Here is a 17434-nt window from a genome sequence, read left to right as displayed (position 1 = left end):
CCCCAGCAGCGCAGGGGCAGCCTCCACCAGGCCCCCACTCATGTCCCCTATCACCCCCACCCCCCAGCAGTGCAGGGGCAGCCTCCGCCAGGCCCCCACTCATGTCTCCCATCACTCCCAGCCACCAGGGGCAGCCTCCACCAGGCCCCCACTCATGTCCCCTATCACCCCCACCCCTCAGCAGTGCAGGGGCAGCCTCCACCAGGCCCCCACTCATGTCTCCCACCACCCCCACCCCCCCAGCAGTGCAGGGGCACCCTCCATCAGGACCCCACTCATGTCCCCCTGCACCCCACCCCCCAGCAGTGCAGGGGCAGCCTCCACCAGGCCCCCACTCATGTCTCCCACCACCCCCACCCCCCAGCAGTGCAGGGGCAGCCTCCACCAGGCCCCCACTCATGTCCTCTATCACCCCCAGCAGTGCAGGGGCAGCCTCCACCAGGCCCCCACTCATGTTCCTATCACCCCACCCCCCCAGCAGTGCAGGGGCAGCCTCCACCAGGCCCCCACTCATGTCCCCTATCACCCCACCCCCCAGCAGTGCAGGGGCAGCCTCCACCAGGCCCCCACTCATGTCCCCTATCACCCCACCCCCCAGCCACCAGGGGCAGCCTCCACCAGGCCCCCACTCATGTCCCCTATCACCCCCACCCCCAGCAGTGCAGGGTCAGCTTCCACCAGGCCCCCACTCATGTCTCCCACCACCCCCACCCCCCAGCAGTGCAGGGGCACCCTCCACCAGGACACCACACATGTCCCCCTGCTCCCCCACCCCCCAGCAGTGCAGGGGCAGCCTCCACCAGGCCCCCACTCATGCCTCCCACCACCCCCGCCCCCCAGCCACCAGGGGCAGCCTCCACCAGGCCCCCACTCATGTCCCTCAGTCAACATGTCAACACAATCTAGATCCCTGGCCCTTATGGTCAGCCTCCAAATGCCAAACACCCACCTGAGTATTGCACCCACCCAATTAGAAATGGCAAAAACATGATATAACCACAATTGCAAGTTTGGAAATGAACGCATGTCCCTCACATACACCCAATGGGTGTCAGTGAATGTCAAAACACATATCATGATATGCATGAAACCAATGAGATGATACTACACATTGAAGTGTGAAGAAAAATATGTATTAAACGCAACATAAATTAAACCAAAAATAAACAAACAATAATGGAAATTATTTTTTAAAAAAACAAGCAGGTACGTGAAATAATGCAAAACCACAAATCATAATGCAAACGAAAGGTGTCCAAAGTCACAGTCCACAAAAGTAAATCCAATGGAAAATTAAAATCGAAAAACCATTGCTCCATGGGGAAATCATAAAAAAAAATGAAAATCCAAAAGTCAACTATATACAGATAAACAATCCAGGGTTCAGAAGAAATGCAACCTATCTAATAACACTACCTAAAAAAAAAATATATATATATATATATATATTTATATTAAAAAATGTGGCCCATTGTCCAAAAGGTCCAAAAAAAATGCTAAACCTAACACTAACTACAGAACTATTTACAAGGGCAGCGGGCTAGTCCGACGGCTCACTTCGGGATGTTCCGGGCCAGGGCATCATCGAACTCCTGCTCAATGTCCCGGAGGCGCTCCTCCTCTATGGCCCCGAGGGTCCGCAGGGCCGTCCACATGTTCCCCCCCCCAAACTCCCTGCGGATTGCCTCGAGGCACTCGGCCCGCCTCGGCGCCCTCCGCATGGAGTTTTCCGCCCTGACCATCGTGAGCCGTGCCTCTTCCGCCCGCTGCTGCTCCGCATCTATGGCGTGGCCCAACCGCTGCCACACGGAAGACACTTCCCGTCCTGGGTCCTCCTGCCCTCCGGCCGATGCCTGCCCCTCCGATGTCGAAGGCCCCGAGCCATCATGGCTCCCACCACGTTGCTGCTGCGCCTCTGCCTGTGCACTGCCTCCTGCTGCCTGCACATCCTCCGCTGGCTGGGGTGCAGTCGTTGATGTGGCCACCCCTGCTGGACGTCCGACTCCCAACTGTGGCAGGGATGCCTCCTCCACCAGCCTGGCTGCACCGTCAGAGGCAGCTCCACAGGGCACCCAGGTGACTGATGGGTGGGAAGATGGCACGGAGGACGACTGGCGCATATGGGGTTCAGTTGAGGTGGGGGTCTGAGCAAGCCCCATCAAATGGAGGAATCCGGCCTGGGTGACCTGTCCCAGTAGGCCGACGCGGTCAGCGAGCCATTCGAGATGACGTGCAGTCTCCTCATGAAAAGACTGCAGGTCACCTCGCATGGCCCGTTGACGCAACGCCACACCAGTCAGGACAGGCTCAACCCGGACCCGGATAGCCACGTCCGCAGGCAGAGGAAGGCCAGTTGTCGTGAGCTCATCCCCTGCCTGAAAACGGGTCTGGACGTAGGCATCCCTGCTGGTGCAATATGATGCAGTGACAGGATCAGGGACAGGATTGCACACAGGCAACTCCGTGGCGACCTGTGCTGCCTCCTGTCCCTGGTCCTGCACTGCACCACTAGCACCAGTGGAATCCCACCTCCAGACCCCGTCTCTGTTGCTTGCACGGCCTCCTCCTCCACCAAACCCCCCACCAACCTGGATGACTCCGTGCCATCTTCCCCCGTTGGGCCCTGTGGGGTCCCAGCTGCCCCTTCTGCTGCCGAGGAGTCCAACTCCGACCTCCGCCTCTCGGACCTCCCCCCGGCAGCTGCGGCCTTGGACGCAGCACCGGACTCCTCACTCCCCGACGAGATCACAACCTGGGAGGGGAGCCGGGCCTTGCGTCTCCGGCTGGCGGTGCGATCCCCGCCGCTGTGCTCCACAGCACCTTCTCCGCCCTCTTCATCAGTTGACGCTGCAGACAGGGAGAAATAAAACACAGGCATCAGGGCACTGTACAATGGACACATACACACATGACAGTTGCACATGAGTGGCATTGGCAAACCTCAGACATGGCATCACAATTGGCAACACACATGTCATTTCTACATGCACACATGAGCCATACCACAGCCACATCGCAACTGCCAGCACCATCCATACACATAAAACAGCATGAGCAGGCAAAGGTGATCCAGACATCACATGCAACACAGGGAGTGCACTACACATGCACGCACACCACCACACTTGCATGCATGTGTACACCTCAGCCAACTGTCGCAGTGTTCCATGTCACATCTGCCAATCGGGCTTCCACATCCCGCTGTCACATGCATCCATGTTGCATCACTGTTGCACCCTTGTCAAATACACACACATGCACATGTACACAGTGCTGATACATGCAGCTGAAAAAAACAAAAATGTGTGACATTGTGAACATGCCTACTTACATACACATTCATACAAACATGTGTGCCCACACAACTGCATTTGGCATGCAAGCCTACACACACAAGCACCAGTCATGTCTCACACATGACAGCGCTCGCATGTGTTAGCCTCACGGTCCTGTACACCCCCACCCATACTCGGCCCCATACAAACAGATGTGCAACCTGCACACTACTGGCACATCACCACACGCCCAGCTTACAATCATGATGCATGTACACTTACCGCTCGACTCCAGATGGGTCTGCCTCTCAAGGACTTGGATGTGGAGCGCTGGGGATATGCGTTCCAGGACCCTCATCTGATCTTCCGACAAGTGGCCCCGGCGCCCCTTAGCATCCGCTGCCTTCAAGAGGCGCCGGGCCTTGTTCAGGGTTCTGGACCTGAAGTCCTCCCAGCGCTTCTTGACATGTTGGAAGTCGCGGACTGCCACCCCCTCCGCGTTGATGGCAGTCACGATGTCCGTCCAGATCCGAGTCCGTCCTTCCTTGTCGGCACGCACACTTCCATAGAGGGCATCATACTGCCCCAGGACTTGCTCCACCAGGACACCAACTTCCCTGGCACTGAAGCTGGTGCCCCTCTGCCTCTCTGGCCGGGGGTTGTCAGTGGTGCCAGATGTTGCAGTGCCGACATGACAACCCCAGAGGCAGGAGTGGGTGGGCAACTGGGTCCTGGGGCTGGGCTGTGGAGCGATGGAATCCCAGTCGGGAGTCTTCGGTTCCAGCAGGGGTGGTCACAGCAACAGCACCCCTGGCTGATGTGCAGGCAGCAAATGGCAGGGCACGTGGGCAGCAGGCAGTCAGTCAGCAGCAGATGGCAGGTGGGAGCGTGCTCGGGGGTCTAGGGGGCAGTAAATCGGCTTTCTGGGCAGGAGCGTGGTCTTCCGTGTGCTTACGTGTGGCCAGCTTGATACGGAGTGATTTGGCACGTGAAAAGTCCTGCACGTCTGTGTGTAATTCGAGGAAAGGCCCTTAGCGCGTAAGCGCGTCTGCATGCATACCCTATTTCATTGGCCCAAAGGCCCCCATGCGCAGCTGTGACGTCACGCGCATGGCCGTAGAGAATGGCTCGTGTAAAAAAAAAAATACACGTCCGAGTGTCAAAGCGTGTAATTGGTGGAAATGGCATCATCGTGTATGTGCGTCTGTGACGCGTGTATAAAAGGTACGTGTAGAACGCCATTTCCTTGTACGTGCTTTTCGTGGAGAGCGAGTGGGTGAAATCTGTACTTCTTGTCGGTTCACACGCGATTTACTTCACAGCGTTTCCAGTTCGTACGCTCTGTTACCTCTGACAGCTTTTTCTCTTTTCCTCTTTTTCCTGGGCCTGTTTCCTCAAACGGCGTTCCGTTCTACTGTTGTCCTGTCTCCTCAGACAGCATACAATTCTTCTTTTGGCGGGGGTGTTGCCAACGCGCACACGCGCATATTTTTCACGCTTTTGTTCCTGGCAGACGGTGAGTCGCGCACGTATTTAACATCTGTGCTTGCCCCGTGTGTCGCGTACCCCTTCAGAGGTCATTCTAGGCTGCGTGTGACACGCATACGTTCATTCTTGTGTTTCTGGGTGCCACAGCGTAGTGCAGGTTTATTTTTCAATGCACGTGGTCTAGGAGGGGTTGCGTGCACCTTACTTCCCTTTTTTGGGGTGCCTGTGCGTTGCGTGACCAGTCATCTTTCCCCAGGGGTGACATACAGTCTTGCTAGAGCACTAGGGTACGATTACCATCTGGTACCCAACCCCTTTGACCCCCAATTGCCCAGGACAATAGTTCACATCGACTCCCATACGCACAATAACATCAGTGCCATGGCTGGGAGGCGAACAAGCCGTAAGGGTGGCAAAGGTGGCCGAGCCCCAAGTGGTGGCCGTGGTGGATCCGGTAGGGGACGTGGCCATGACTTGCAGGGTGCCCCTAGTCCCCCCATGTGTGGAGGAGCAGTCAGGGACACCCATGCCCCCCCCCTCGTCGAGGTTAACGTGGCTGACACCATCCATGCTCAGCCCTTGTTGGACCAGCCCACTGTGGAACCAGACCTGGCACAGGGTGACTCCATGGCTGACTTCCAGGTCAGCAGGTCTAGGCCACGTGCGCCGGTGAATGTTGGTGTCATCAGGCCACGTGGATCAGGGGCAGCTAGGTCATCTGCTGCCGCGCGTAGGCAGGCTGGGGAGGCTGCAGGGGCAGCTGCGGCTCCATCCACCCCACCTCTCACACACCCAGCCAGGACAGTGTCGGTCCAAGTCCATCATGCTGACATTCCCCCTGACACATCACACTTGAGCTAATGCCTGCACCAACTCCCATGCTGAGTGTGCAATCCCACACTCCTAGTACAGAGTCCACCGGGGCTCCTGCCCCTAGTGTCCAGAGCGGCGTAGGACACTCAGGATCCCCACCACCTTCCAAGCGGAAGAGGAAGAGTGCTCGTCAAGTAGTGGCTGATGCCCCAGACACGGCTACACAGTCCGGCCCGTCAAGGAAGCCCAGCTTCAATGAGGCCGAACTGAATGCACTTGTAGAGTATGTGTCCGCACATGACCGCAAAATGGTGATTGTTGCAGGATCCAAGACCACACCTGCACAACGTCAGGCACACTGGCAGACCATTGCGGACATCATAAGTGCCCTTGGAATCGTGAGGCGCACAGCTACTGAATGCTACAAGCGCTGGAATGACCTGAAGCGCAGGGCAAAGAATAAGCTGGCCTCAAGTCATGCCGCAACTCTAGTGACTGGAGGTGGGCCTCCAGCAGACGACATAGAACTCACTCCACATGAGCAGATTGCTGGGACCTACGTCACGGAGGAACAGATCCAAGGCGTGGGAGAACTGGCAGATAACGAGGCATTGTCCGGTGAGTGCACATGCATGTGTGTGTCATCCATGTGCATGGTGTGTGTGGGAGGGCTTCTGTTTGGGTGCCAGGAGAGGGTGTGTGTGCCCGAGTGGTTTGGGTCACCCATGTGCCTCTTCCTATACATTCTGCGCACCAGCATTTGGGTATAGCAGCATCCCTTCTGCCAACATTAGACATCCAGCCCAACACCACACAGTTGCCCTTGGAGTGTCATCTTGCCACAACATTGTTGCTTATTTACCTCTGTTTATTCAGGCAGATTGTTTGCGTACCACCACTTTTACTCAGGATTTCTCAGTCCTATTGTCACATGTCTAACATGGCTATGGTACAGTGGACTGGCTTTGTTTCCTGGACATGATTTGTTTAGCCATGTCCCTGCGCTATAGGACCATTTTGGACTGGCAGCTGCAGGTTAAAGATTTGAACCATTTCAATTAAAAAATCAATTTCATTAGCAAACTGGACTGAATGAACAATTGGTGACCTCCTCTCCCTCTTCACTTCATGGCTAGGGTACATGCCATCTGTGTGATGGCATGTGTATTTGACCTGCCAATCACTGGCCAATGTGTGATGCCACTGCTAGGCAGCATGCAGCAAATGTGTTCATCTTCCATCTTGGTGTCATCAATGTGTGCCATCTGCCTACCCTTCACATGCAGTGACGGTGCATGCATGGGAGGGTTTTAGTCATGTGGGACATGTGTCAATCAAGTACTGTTTCTGTAGCCTCTCAGCCCTAATTGTGTGCCATAGTGCTAATGCCTGTTTCCATTTGTTTTCTTTTATGTCTTTGCAGGGGATGACGCACTTGATACTGCTGGGGTTGTGGAGATGGTGCAGACCCAGGAGGGGTCTGAGGGCCGACCGACCACCAGTGAGGGACGTGGTGTGGTGATGGGTGAGAACCCACAACTGCTGCAGGTCGTGCTCTCAAGGGGTGTCTCTGGCTGCACCTCCCCCAAGCTGTATTCAGGTGTCGATTCGGATGATGAGACCTATGTGCCGTCGCAGGTGAGTGTTCCTGGGAGGGATTCTGTTCTGTCCGACCCACCTGCACCAGGGTTAGAACCCTCAATGGGGATGTCAGTGTTGGCAGGTACGCTTTTGGTGGTTACGGATGCAGGGTCACAGTCCGCGACATCTGATCCTGTTCCTGGGCCAGCAGATCAGAGGGGGAATGCAGTCCTGCAGCCTCAGGCAGTGCCGGCACAGCAAGGCGCAGTTCGCCTTGCCCCAGACAGGTGTGGTGCCCGCCGACGTGGTGGCCGTCAGCCACCTGGCAATACCGCATGGGAGCAATCCATATACAGTATGGCAACCCAACAGGCAGCACCATCAGAGATGATGGCTCAGGCCATGGATAGGGTGGCCACTTCCATTGTCCCCCCAAAGGCTGATGGAGCGACTACAGCAGGCAACAGCCTCCATCTGCCAGTCACACAGGGAGGACATGTTGGCCTCCGACAGGGACAGGCGGGCGGCACTGGCGACTCTGCAGGAAGCCATTTCCATAGAGTCCCAGGGCCACAGGGAAGCCCTGAGGGTGGAACTCCTTCACCTCAGGATGACTCTTGTTCAGCTTGAGGCTTCAACAAACAGAAGGACAGAACAGCAGCTGGAGCGTCTCACACGTACGCTCTCAGCTGAGATGCAGGCAACTAGGGCGAAGATCCGGGCATCCCATGAATTGTTGCATGGGGACCTCCGCACAATTATCCTCCAGAACGAGACCTACCACACCCGCATGCTTGCAGCCATGGAGGAACAGACTAGGGCTTTGCGTGGGCTGCCTCCCATAGTGCCACCACCTCCTGATGCAGTTGCAGAGGGTGAGGAGAGCGACAGCAGTGATTCTCCCACAATAGGGTAGCCGTGTAGGCCATGAGCCCATGGAGGTGTTTTTTTTCGCAAGATCCATACAGGTGGGTTTTGGTGTGCACCCTGTCCTCGGACTTCCTGGGTGGCCTCAACCCCACTCTCCCCCCCCCCCCCCAGGCATTTATTTATTTATTTATTTATTTATTTTTTTTGGGACAGTGTGTTGCCTTGTGTGGCTCCCATGGGCATACGCTGCATTGTGGCTGGGCACATGCAGGCTTGTCATGAATTTGGTTCAGATGCTTGGGTTTTTGTGACACACACCCATCCTGCTTCCCGTTTCCATGGGCTTGCAAAGGGTGTGCCCAAGTGACATTGACGTACATGGTGACATTGGACTCCCATTCGATGTGTGGGCAGTCTGTAGTCAATACTGTGTATACATTCATAGTGCATATTGTTGCTGTATTGTACACTGCATGGTGTATTGATATGTGCCTCTGCATCCATCTCATCCTCCTAATTTGCAGGTCCATTTCTCACGTCTTCACAAGGCGGTCCACCTTGGAACTGGAGTCCCTGTTGTAAGCAGTGCACCTATACTCTTGCATGGCGCTAACACTGTATACTTGGAAGTGTTTGAAGTGCTGGCATCATCAGGTAGTGAGGCTAGCAGGTTTTTAAGTCTGTAATGTCATGTTTAAGGTAGGTTGGAGGTTGTGTAGGTGATTGGTATTCTTGGTAAGTATTTGGTAATGTGTGTTGTAGGTCCTGCATTACCGTGAGCATTTCATGTGTGGCCATGTTTCCATTAGGGACACTGTAGCTGGTGACACTTGGGGCATGTTGTGGGGATTAATTTGTTTGCTCTCACATTGCATGACATGCCATGGTGTGTTGTGTGGCCGTGCCGGGGAGGGGTTGGGTGACATGGCACTGTTTTCATGTAGTATTTTGCAAGTGGGTATTCATTTCTGCAGCATGGAAGTGTGTCTTTTGATGACACTGCATTGGTGGTGTTTGTGTAGGTAGGGATGCACACATTGTGACACTTCCACATGACCAATCTCAGGCTGCTATGGTTCTGACAGTTGACTGTCCCTTTGTTCGTCATAATTGTCAGGTCAAGTCATCATTGCTTATCAGATGGTATGTGCCAGGGCTGTGTGCACTCCACAGGGGTGTGATTTCTATGTGAAGTAATTAGCCACCAGCTGCGTACGGGCTGCCTCACCCCGTGCCCTCTCCCCTCCCATGCGCAGCGGGCGTGCATGTGGTTGGGGATGTGGGGGCACCACCATGTCCACAGCCAGGCCCCGGCGTGTTGCAACATTGTGCAGGACACATGCTGCCACTATGATCCTGCACACTACTGGGGCGCATATAACAGCTGCCCGCCAGAACGCACAAGGGAGCGAAAGCGTGACTTGAGCACTCCGAATGTGCGCTCCACTATGCCCCGGGTTGCAATATGGGCTGTGTTGTATCTTACCTCTGGAGGCGTGATGGGGTTCCGAATTGGTGTCATCATGTGGGTGCTCAGAGGGTGGGCACTGTCCCCTGGTGAGGAGGTGATGGGTATCATTAGTGGGGTAGTAACATAACTCTGCATCTGACATGCATGCATGTGCAGTGGCATTCATACTCCCCAAGCAGCCATGTATCGCCATGCCGCCCAGCTTCTAGGTCCCGGTTTAGGGTAGCCATTCGGTAAATGAAGCTGTCGTGGGTGGACCCTGGGTAGTTGGCATATACTGAGGTGATGATTCCTTTGGCATTACATACTACCTCCACGTTGATGGAATGCCAGTGCTTGCGGTTCCTATAGATGTGCTCAGATGCCCTGGGGGGACGTAGTGCCACATGGGTGCAGTCAATGGCACCTAGCACATTGGGGAATTGTGCCACACCGTAGAAATCGAGGGCGGCAGCCTGCCTTTCTGCAGGTGTCCTGGGCAGGTATATGTGCCTACGGACTGATGGGCGTGCAGTGATGATGTTCAAGACCTGGTGTAGGCAGCGTGACTGCGTGGCCTGTGACACCCCACCCACTATGGCACTTGTCCGCTGAAATGATCCTGTGGCCAAGAAGTGCAGTACATTGAGGACCTTCTCCAGGGGGCTGAGTGCTTGGGAGCACAGGGTGGGTGATGTGAGGTCATCCTCCCACTCACTGACCAGGTCCAGTATTATGTGTGGTGGAAACCTGTACCTCCCATACACCTGGTCATCAGGCATCCCAAAAAGGCTGGTTCTGGGACTAAAAATTCAGGCCCTCACTATCCTCCTCCTCCTCCTTTGGTAACCCACGGCCACTGCTGCTAGGAACGGTATATTCATCCTGGCGTCTGAGCTTGTTTGTTGTTTGCGTGCACTTTTATGCTGCGCGGGTCGACGTACGCCTGCTTCATGCTGGCGTACGTGTTTCAGGATTGGATCATTTATTTTTCGGCGCGTCGTAGGCGAAAGTGTGAATCTTCCCACCCACCCCAGGAATACACGTACCCCACTCTCACAGGCCCAGTTGCGTGTGGAACTTCCCGCGCACCCCGAAATACACGTACCCAGGGCAATCGCGTGTGGAACTTCCCGCGCACTCCGTAGTACACGTACCCAGGCTAATCGCGTGTGGAACTTCCCGCGCACCCCGAAGTACACTTACCCAGGCCAATCGCGTGTGGAACTTCCCAAGCACCCCGTAAAACACGTAGCCTGCTGGTATCGCGTGTGGAAGTTCACGCGGACCCATAATACACGTACCCTGATGGTATTGCATGGGAGACTACCCGCGCACCCCAGGAATACACGTACCCAGGCTAATCGCACTGCTGGGGGGGTGGGGGTAATGGTAGACATATGTGGGGGCCTGGTGGAGGCTGCCCCTGGTGGCTGGGGGGGGGATGCAGCGAGACATGAGTGGGGCCTGGTGGAGGCTGCCCCTGCACTGCTGGGGTGTGGGGGTGATGGGAGACATGAGTGGGGGCCTGGTGGAGGCTGCCCCTGCACTGCTGGGGGGTGGGGGTGGTGGTAGACATGAGTGGGGGCCTGGTGGAGGCTGCCCCTGCACTGCTGGGGTGTGGGGGTGCAGGGGGACATGAGTGGGGGCCTGGTGGAGGCTGCCCCTGCACTGCTGGGGGGTGGGGGTGATGGTAGACATGTGTGGGGGCCTGGTGGAGGCTGCCCCTGCACTGCTGGGGGGTGGGGGTGGTGGTAGACATGAGTGGGGGCCTGGTGGAGGCTGCCCCTGCACTGCTGGGGGCTGGGGGTGGTGGTAGACATGAGTGGGGGCCTGGTGGAGGCTGCCCCTGCACTGCTGGGGGTGGGGGGTGGTGGTAGACATGAGTGGGGGCCTGGTGGAGGCTGCCCCTGCACTGCTGGGGGGTGGGGGGTGCAGGGGGACATGAGTGGGGGCCTGGTGGAGGCTGCCCCTGCACTGCTGGGGGGTGGGGTGGTGGTAGACCTGAGTGGGGGCCTGGTGGAGGCTGCCCCTGCACTGCTGGGGGTTGGGGGTGCAGGTGGACATGAGTGGGGGCCTGGTGGAGGCTGCCCCTGCACTGCTGGGGGGTGGGGGTGCAGGGGGACATGTGTGGGGGCCTGGTGGAGGCTGCCCCTGCACTGCTGGGGGGTGGGGGTGCAGGGGGACAGGAGTGTGGGCGTGGTGGAGGCTGCCCCTGCACTGCTGGGGGGTGGGGGTGGTGGGAGACATGAGTGGGGGCCTGGTGGAGGCTGCCCCTGCACTGCTGGGGGGTGAGGGTGGTGGTAGATATGTTTGGGGGCCTGGTGGAGGGTGCCCCTGCACTGCTGGGGGTGCTGGGAGACATGTGTTGTTGATCAGTAGTGCAAGGTGACATGTGGGTTGGCTGGTGGGCATGGCCATGGTGGATGGGTTGCCTGTGGGACATGAGCAGGGGTGCAGGGTAGTCCCCTGTGTTGTGGGCTGCCTGCAGGGGCCGTGGAGGGTGTAGAGGGAACACCTGGGAGGACCCACATGGCCAAATCACGTGTAGCATTCCCTGGCACCACCGAAATGCACGTACCCTGCTGAAATCGCGTGTGGAACTTCCCGCGCAGCCCGTAGTACACGTACCCAGGCCAATCGCGTGTGGAACTTCCCGCGCACCCCGTAGTACACATACTCAGGCTAATCGCGTGTGGAACTTCCCGCGCACCCCGTAGTACACGTACCCAGGCTAATCGTGTGTGGAACTTCCCGCGCACCCCAAAGTACACGTACGCAGGCCAATCGCGTGTGCAACTTCCCGCGCACCCCGTAGTACACATACCCAGGCTAATCGCGTGTGGAACTTCCCGCGCACCCTAAAGTACACGTACTCAGGCCAATCGCGTGTGGAACTTCCTGCGCACCCAGGAACACACACACACGCTATTTCTCACACAGCGGGTGTCCGTGTTTGTTGGTACCCCTTTGCACCTCATTTGTCCTAGAGGGCCACTGTATGGCCCATTCATCATGGCTGTATATGGGTGCTTTTTGTTAGCGCACATTTTGGCACACATTTTTTTCAGGCGCAGGGGCGCTACCGCCTGCGTTCTTGTGGCGTACTTGTTTGGCCCTGTGCGCCTCTTTGACCGTGCTCTGGTTTGCCCTATTCGATTCCATGAATACGGGTTGTAGGCGAGCGTGTGGGCATTCCGCGCACTTGCCTCCTGTACTTCCCCCGTGACGGCCATATTTTCACGCGTTGTTCCCTATTCCGAGTGTTACGCCCCGTGTTCCGCCTACTTTTGTGATGTGCGTGCGCTATGTGCGATTTCGCAGTGGCCGTGGCGCACGCTGTTGGATGACCTGTGCGCCGGCGTGCGCGGCGCACATTTTTAGCGCACATCCAATGTTTTTCTCGCGCACGGACGTCCATGAATCGATGTGCGCTGGTTTCCCTGCGATTTTCACACTTTTACTGAGATTCGCACGTTTTGGCACCTCTGCGCAGGAATTTTCGGCACACATTATTTCCATGAATCAACCCCTAAGTGTTATTTGAATACATGGCACTGTTGCAACCCTACAGCTCACATTGACTGGCTGCTCAGTCACTCTACCAAATTGTCTAGTGCAGGCCTATACCAAAGGTTGGGTTCCCTATTGCCAAGAGGACAAGGCCGGTGTATTCTCCCACAGGGTTACTACATACATTCTTGCCTAACACAATAAAATTAATTTATGGATGCATTTGCATCAGCGCCCAGTTACCTCAGGGTTAGGTGTGCGATACAAATAATAAACAAATTACAAATTTGAGGCGAAGGAAATCCCTGACTTTGACAGGCATTACCTTAGACGTTTGAATGCCCACTGTAGATGGCTCTTGTTGCAATGCCAGCAATACCCACTCAGATTTCCACGATTCCAAGAAGGCTAAAATTCGTACCAGCATTCAGTTGGGCTATAATTAAGCAATATGCCTCGAGCGGCGGGGCCTTACCAAGTAAGGTAATGCCCGGGGGCCAATAGTTATAGGCCCTGAACATCAGATGTAAATCGCAACATGAGGGTTCTTGAGGGCATGTGCATGTTGCAATTGGCATGTGTGGCAGGGAGGGGCTAGGCGCCATGCTTTATAACCTAATACAGAGCCTGCAGGAGTTTTCAGAAGGTACAGGTAAAATGTGCCGGAACCTGGAGCAGACTCTCTGCTCAGAACTGTGTCATGTACTCTGTGCCATGGTCCATAGCGCTGGAACACATTGAGCCAGCTTGTGCCTGGGCTATGAATGTGGAGGCATGCACGCGGGGCAGTCGGCGGGTCCTCCAGCACTCCTGAAGATGTGCAGATGACTGGGCACCCGCAGTTCTTCCCCTTAAGGATGCTCTCATTGTGCCATAAAGCCGGGCCAGAGTCTGTGCCTATGGCCAAGCTACCTGGATCTGTCAGCCTGGCAGCACCTTAGCACCGCCCCCTCCCCTTTGAAGAAGATTCACAGTGTAGACCATGCTATGGCAGGGCCTCTATGCAGAGAACCTCATCACCGCGCCCCTCCCCTTTGAAGATACACAGTAAAGGCACCTTCCTGAGCAGCCCGGGTGCAGAAAGTCGAGCACAATGTGGGTAAACCTTCTCCACTCCTGCAGAGTGGTGGCCTTGGAAACCTGCCCTGGAGCCTCTGAGATTCTGCATTTGAATGAAAAGCACCCCCACCCCCATACAATATCCTGTTCCCTTCCCAACCCTCCCCCAGCATGTGTGCCAGAACCTGTACTACTCCAGAAAGTGGTGTTTGGTGCCAGATGTGTCTCGTTTCCTGCACTTTCTCTTAATGTGTCCTTGATGATACAATAGTGGCGGACTAGAAGGTTTAAGGTGGTCTTGCAAGATTAACATTGGTATACTACATGCTACTAAGTTACTGAAATGATGACCCTTGCAAATGTCAACTTCTGTTTCCTTTGCAAGTGAACGTGTTCCTGAAGCCGCTGGCCTACCAGGATTCGGTGCCTTTGCAGGACGCGGAGAAGGCAGCGAGCTGTAATGACACCGGCAATGGCGGCGACCTTCTGGATCCCAGGAAAGGTTCTCACTGGTTCTCCTTGCCATTTGTTTTGCTTATGTCTCGGGCTCGGTCTATGCTTTGCTACCCATGAAAGTCCATATTACTCACTAATGTTCATGGCCCGTCCAAGTTGACCACCAACAAAGCATCACTCTTTTGCCCTCCACAAAGTCACTAGTGTGCGGCAGAAGGACCCCATAGAAATATTCTAAGTTTGTAGGGGATATTAGATATTTTGGCTTTGTTTTCCAACCCACTCCCAATATTTGACAACCCCATTTAAGGGGATGGTGGTGATTACTTCCAGGAATTTTTTTTCTGTTTTTTTCGGGCCTAATATTTCCCACCCTCTTAGTTTATTATTTGTTTAAAAAGAAGTGCATTCAAGATTATGAGCTGCACACGTTTTGAGGTGTTACCACAGTATTTCTATACAAGTAAGGGCACCCTAATTTACCATTCCTGCCACTGGGCCGCACAGGTTTCCTGGGGGGGTTACGAGTGGTGATGAAACGAGCTATGGCGGTAGATCCTCCACTCGACCTCCAGTCGTGGCATTCGGCAGTGCATTAAAGTGGTGGTAATTCCTTGCCACCATTTTATTTTTTCTGCACCGCCATAATTGTAAAGGGCCCCATTCCCCGGTCAGATAGCACAGCGAGCTAAGCGCGCGCCCCTGATATCTGGGTGCAGCCTGCTGTGAACGTTCGAATCCCGGCAGGGCCAACACAGCCTTTCATCCTTCTGAGGTCGATAAAATGAGTACCACTCTGTGGGATAATAATGTCTTCTGTTATTTGAGCCCTCTGAGACCTCTGGGTGTGTAGCGCTATATAAGAAATACATTATTATTATTATGCAAATATAAGTGATTAAAAGACGGTGTATAAAATACTCTCCCCCCCCCAAACAATGCAAAAAACACTCCTAAGCTTGTACTCTGGCCAAATGGAGTTTAGAATTGCATTTCAATTTGACTGAGCTTTGGCAACTTGTGGATACTACATGGTTTGGTATCATTAGGAGCACTGAGTGCCCATTCCACGTCTGATTCAAATCTGATAATTCATTAGACTTCTGCATACATATTTTATTTATGCAACATAGACCAGAACTACTTGCTCTTGCCAACCGAAGCAGCTGTATTTTGGGAGGTACTTCTAATCACTGCAGGTAGCCATGTTATTATGTTCGTCACTTGCGAAATAAAGCCTATCAATTAAAAGTCATGAGATTATCTTGGAGTTGTTTGGCAAGCCAGAAGGAGAACTCGGACCAAAGGACATAAAGAAACACTACGCATACATAAGTTAAAAAGAAACTACTCACTGATCCCACTACTAACTGAAGGTGCTCGTTGTTAGTACAAAATCAAAAGTAGTCCTTGGTCCAAACATATCACCTAAGCTTGCTCTAGCACTTAGCAAAACGTAACAGGAAATGGGTGGAGTGCCCTCCACGCTTGGTTCTTCCCCAACGTGTCTCTGGATGTCCCAGTAAGTAACAGCTCTTCTCAAAGGAAACGTTCTTGTCATTCTAGCAAAAGTTCCCTAGTTTCCTAAAGTTCAACCACAAAAACATAAAATGTCCACGTTTCTTTAGATGGAGGGATATTTCCATGATCCCTATACACCACTTGTTTGGGTCTCTTCCCACTTGGCTCAGATAGTGGGGGCCTCTGTGCTCCCCTTGGATTTGTTCTTGGCTTTGTTTATTGGGCCCCGGGATCCCTTTGTTTTCTCTGTCCCAATAACTTAATTCTCTGGGGTGCCGGTAACCCCTCTTCTTGTGAGTGTCTTTGACCTTTCTGGAGGTTTATCCTATTCGGGTTTCTCTGGCTCCTGTAACCCTTCTCCTCTAGTCCAGTCTCTCTCTCTGAACCTTTGTGACCCTAATACCGGGTTATCCTTCCTTCTTCCCCCCCCCCCACTCAATCTTTCTGCTCTCCAACTCGCTCCGATCTGGGCAAACTGCATACCTTCAGCATTGCAGGGGTCTGCTCCACTGCTTACCGCTCTTCCAGACTGGATAGGAGCGGTTTTCGGAACCCGCTCATCTCACATTTTCTCACCCTTCTGCTCTCTTGTTTGGAGCAGATGACTTGCTCCTCCCCTCGGTTCCTGGTTTCGGCATCAGTTCGCAGGTACCGGGCCCACCATGTCCTATAATATCTATTTCGTGTATAGCACTACACACCCATGGGTCTCAGAGCGCTGAAATAACAGATTACGTTATTATCCCACAGAGTCAATGTATCAATCTTGAAAGGATGAAAGGCTGAGTTGTCCCTGCCAGGATTCAAACCTGTCACAGCAGGCTGCACCCAGATATCGGAGGCGAGCGATCAACTCACTGTTCAACTCACTGTACTATCTGACCGGCAGATCTGTGTGGTTGCGCCTCCAGTTAAGCTTTGTTTTAGGCGGCCTTGGCTTCTAGGGCACTGCACATTTCTGTATTGGGACGGTGGTGTCTCCCTTCACCGTTGGCCTCTCTGCTCCACAGCTGGTTCTGCTGTTCAATGTCGGTCTGTCCCTTGCCAAGGTTCTCACTTCAGAGGCTCCCCTCTGTATAGTTTCTCTCTCCTGTTGGTCTCTCGGTATGAAAGCGGAAGACCAAGTCCCCCTTTTGTCCCGGGATTTGGCAGCTGTTTGTGGGCTCTGGGACTACAACGTCCTCGGTGTTGCCATGCCTCCAGGTAAAGTTTGCTTTGCACGGCCTCTGCTTCTCAGGACTTGGGCGTTGTTGTGCTGGGTGGACAGCGTCTCACTCAGGCGTCCGCTTTCTTTTGTGCTACAGCCGCTCTGCCATTCTGTGTGGCTTTGCCCCTCGCTGAGATTCTCACATTTTAAGTCTCGTCTCAGCATTGGGTTTCCCCTCCTCCACTCAATGTTCATTGGCCC

General features: G+C 54.5%; 1 protein-coding gene across 1 annotated transcript in view; it reads left to right on the top strand.

Annotated features, from left to right (window-relative positions):
- TMPRSS5 (transmembrane serine protease 5) overlaps window positions 1-17434 on the top strand; it is a 212337-nt gene that overhangs the window by 74409 nt on the left and 120494 nt on the right. Inside the window, exon 4 of the mRNA XM_069614237.1 lies at window positions 14435-14551. Coding sequence (XP_069470338.1) covers window positions 14435-14551 — 117 coding nt within the window. The remainder of the gene's footprint in view (window positions 1-14434; window positions 14552-17434) is intronic.

This window comes from Ambystoma mexicanum, chromosome 9 (assembly GCF_040938575.1).
Source record: "Ambystoma mexicanum isolate Mex_15411 chromosome 9, UKY_AmexF1_1, whole genome shotgun sequence".
NCBI lineage: Eukaryota > Metazoa > Chordata > Amphibia > Caudata > Ambystomatidae > Ambystoma > Ambystoma mexicanum.
This window is presented reverse-complemented; position numbering and strand designations above follow the sequence as displayed.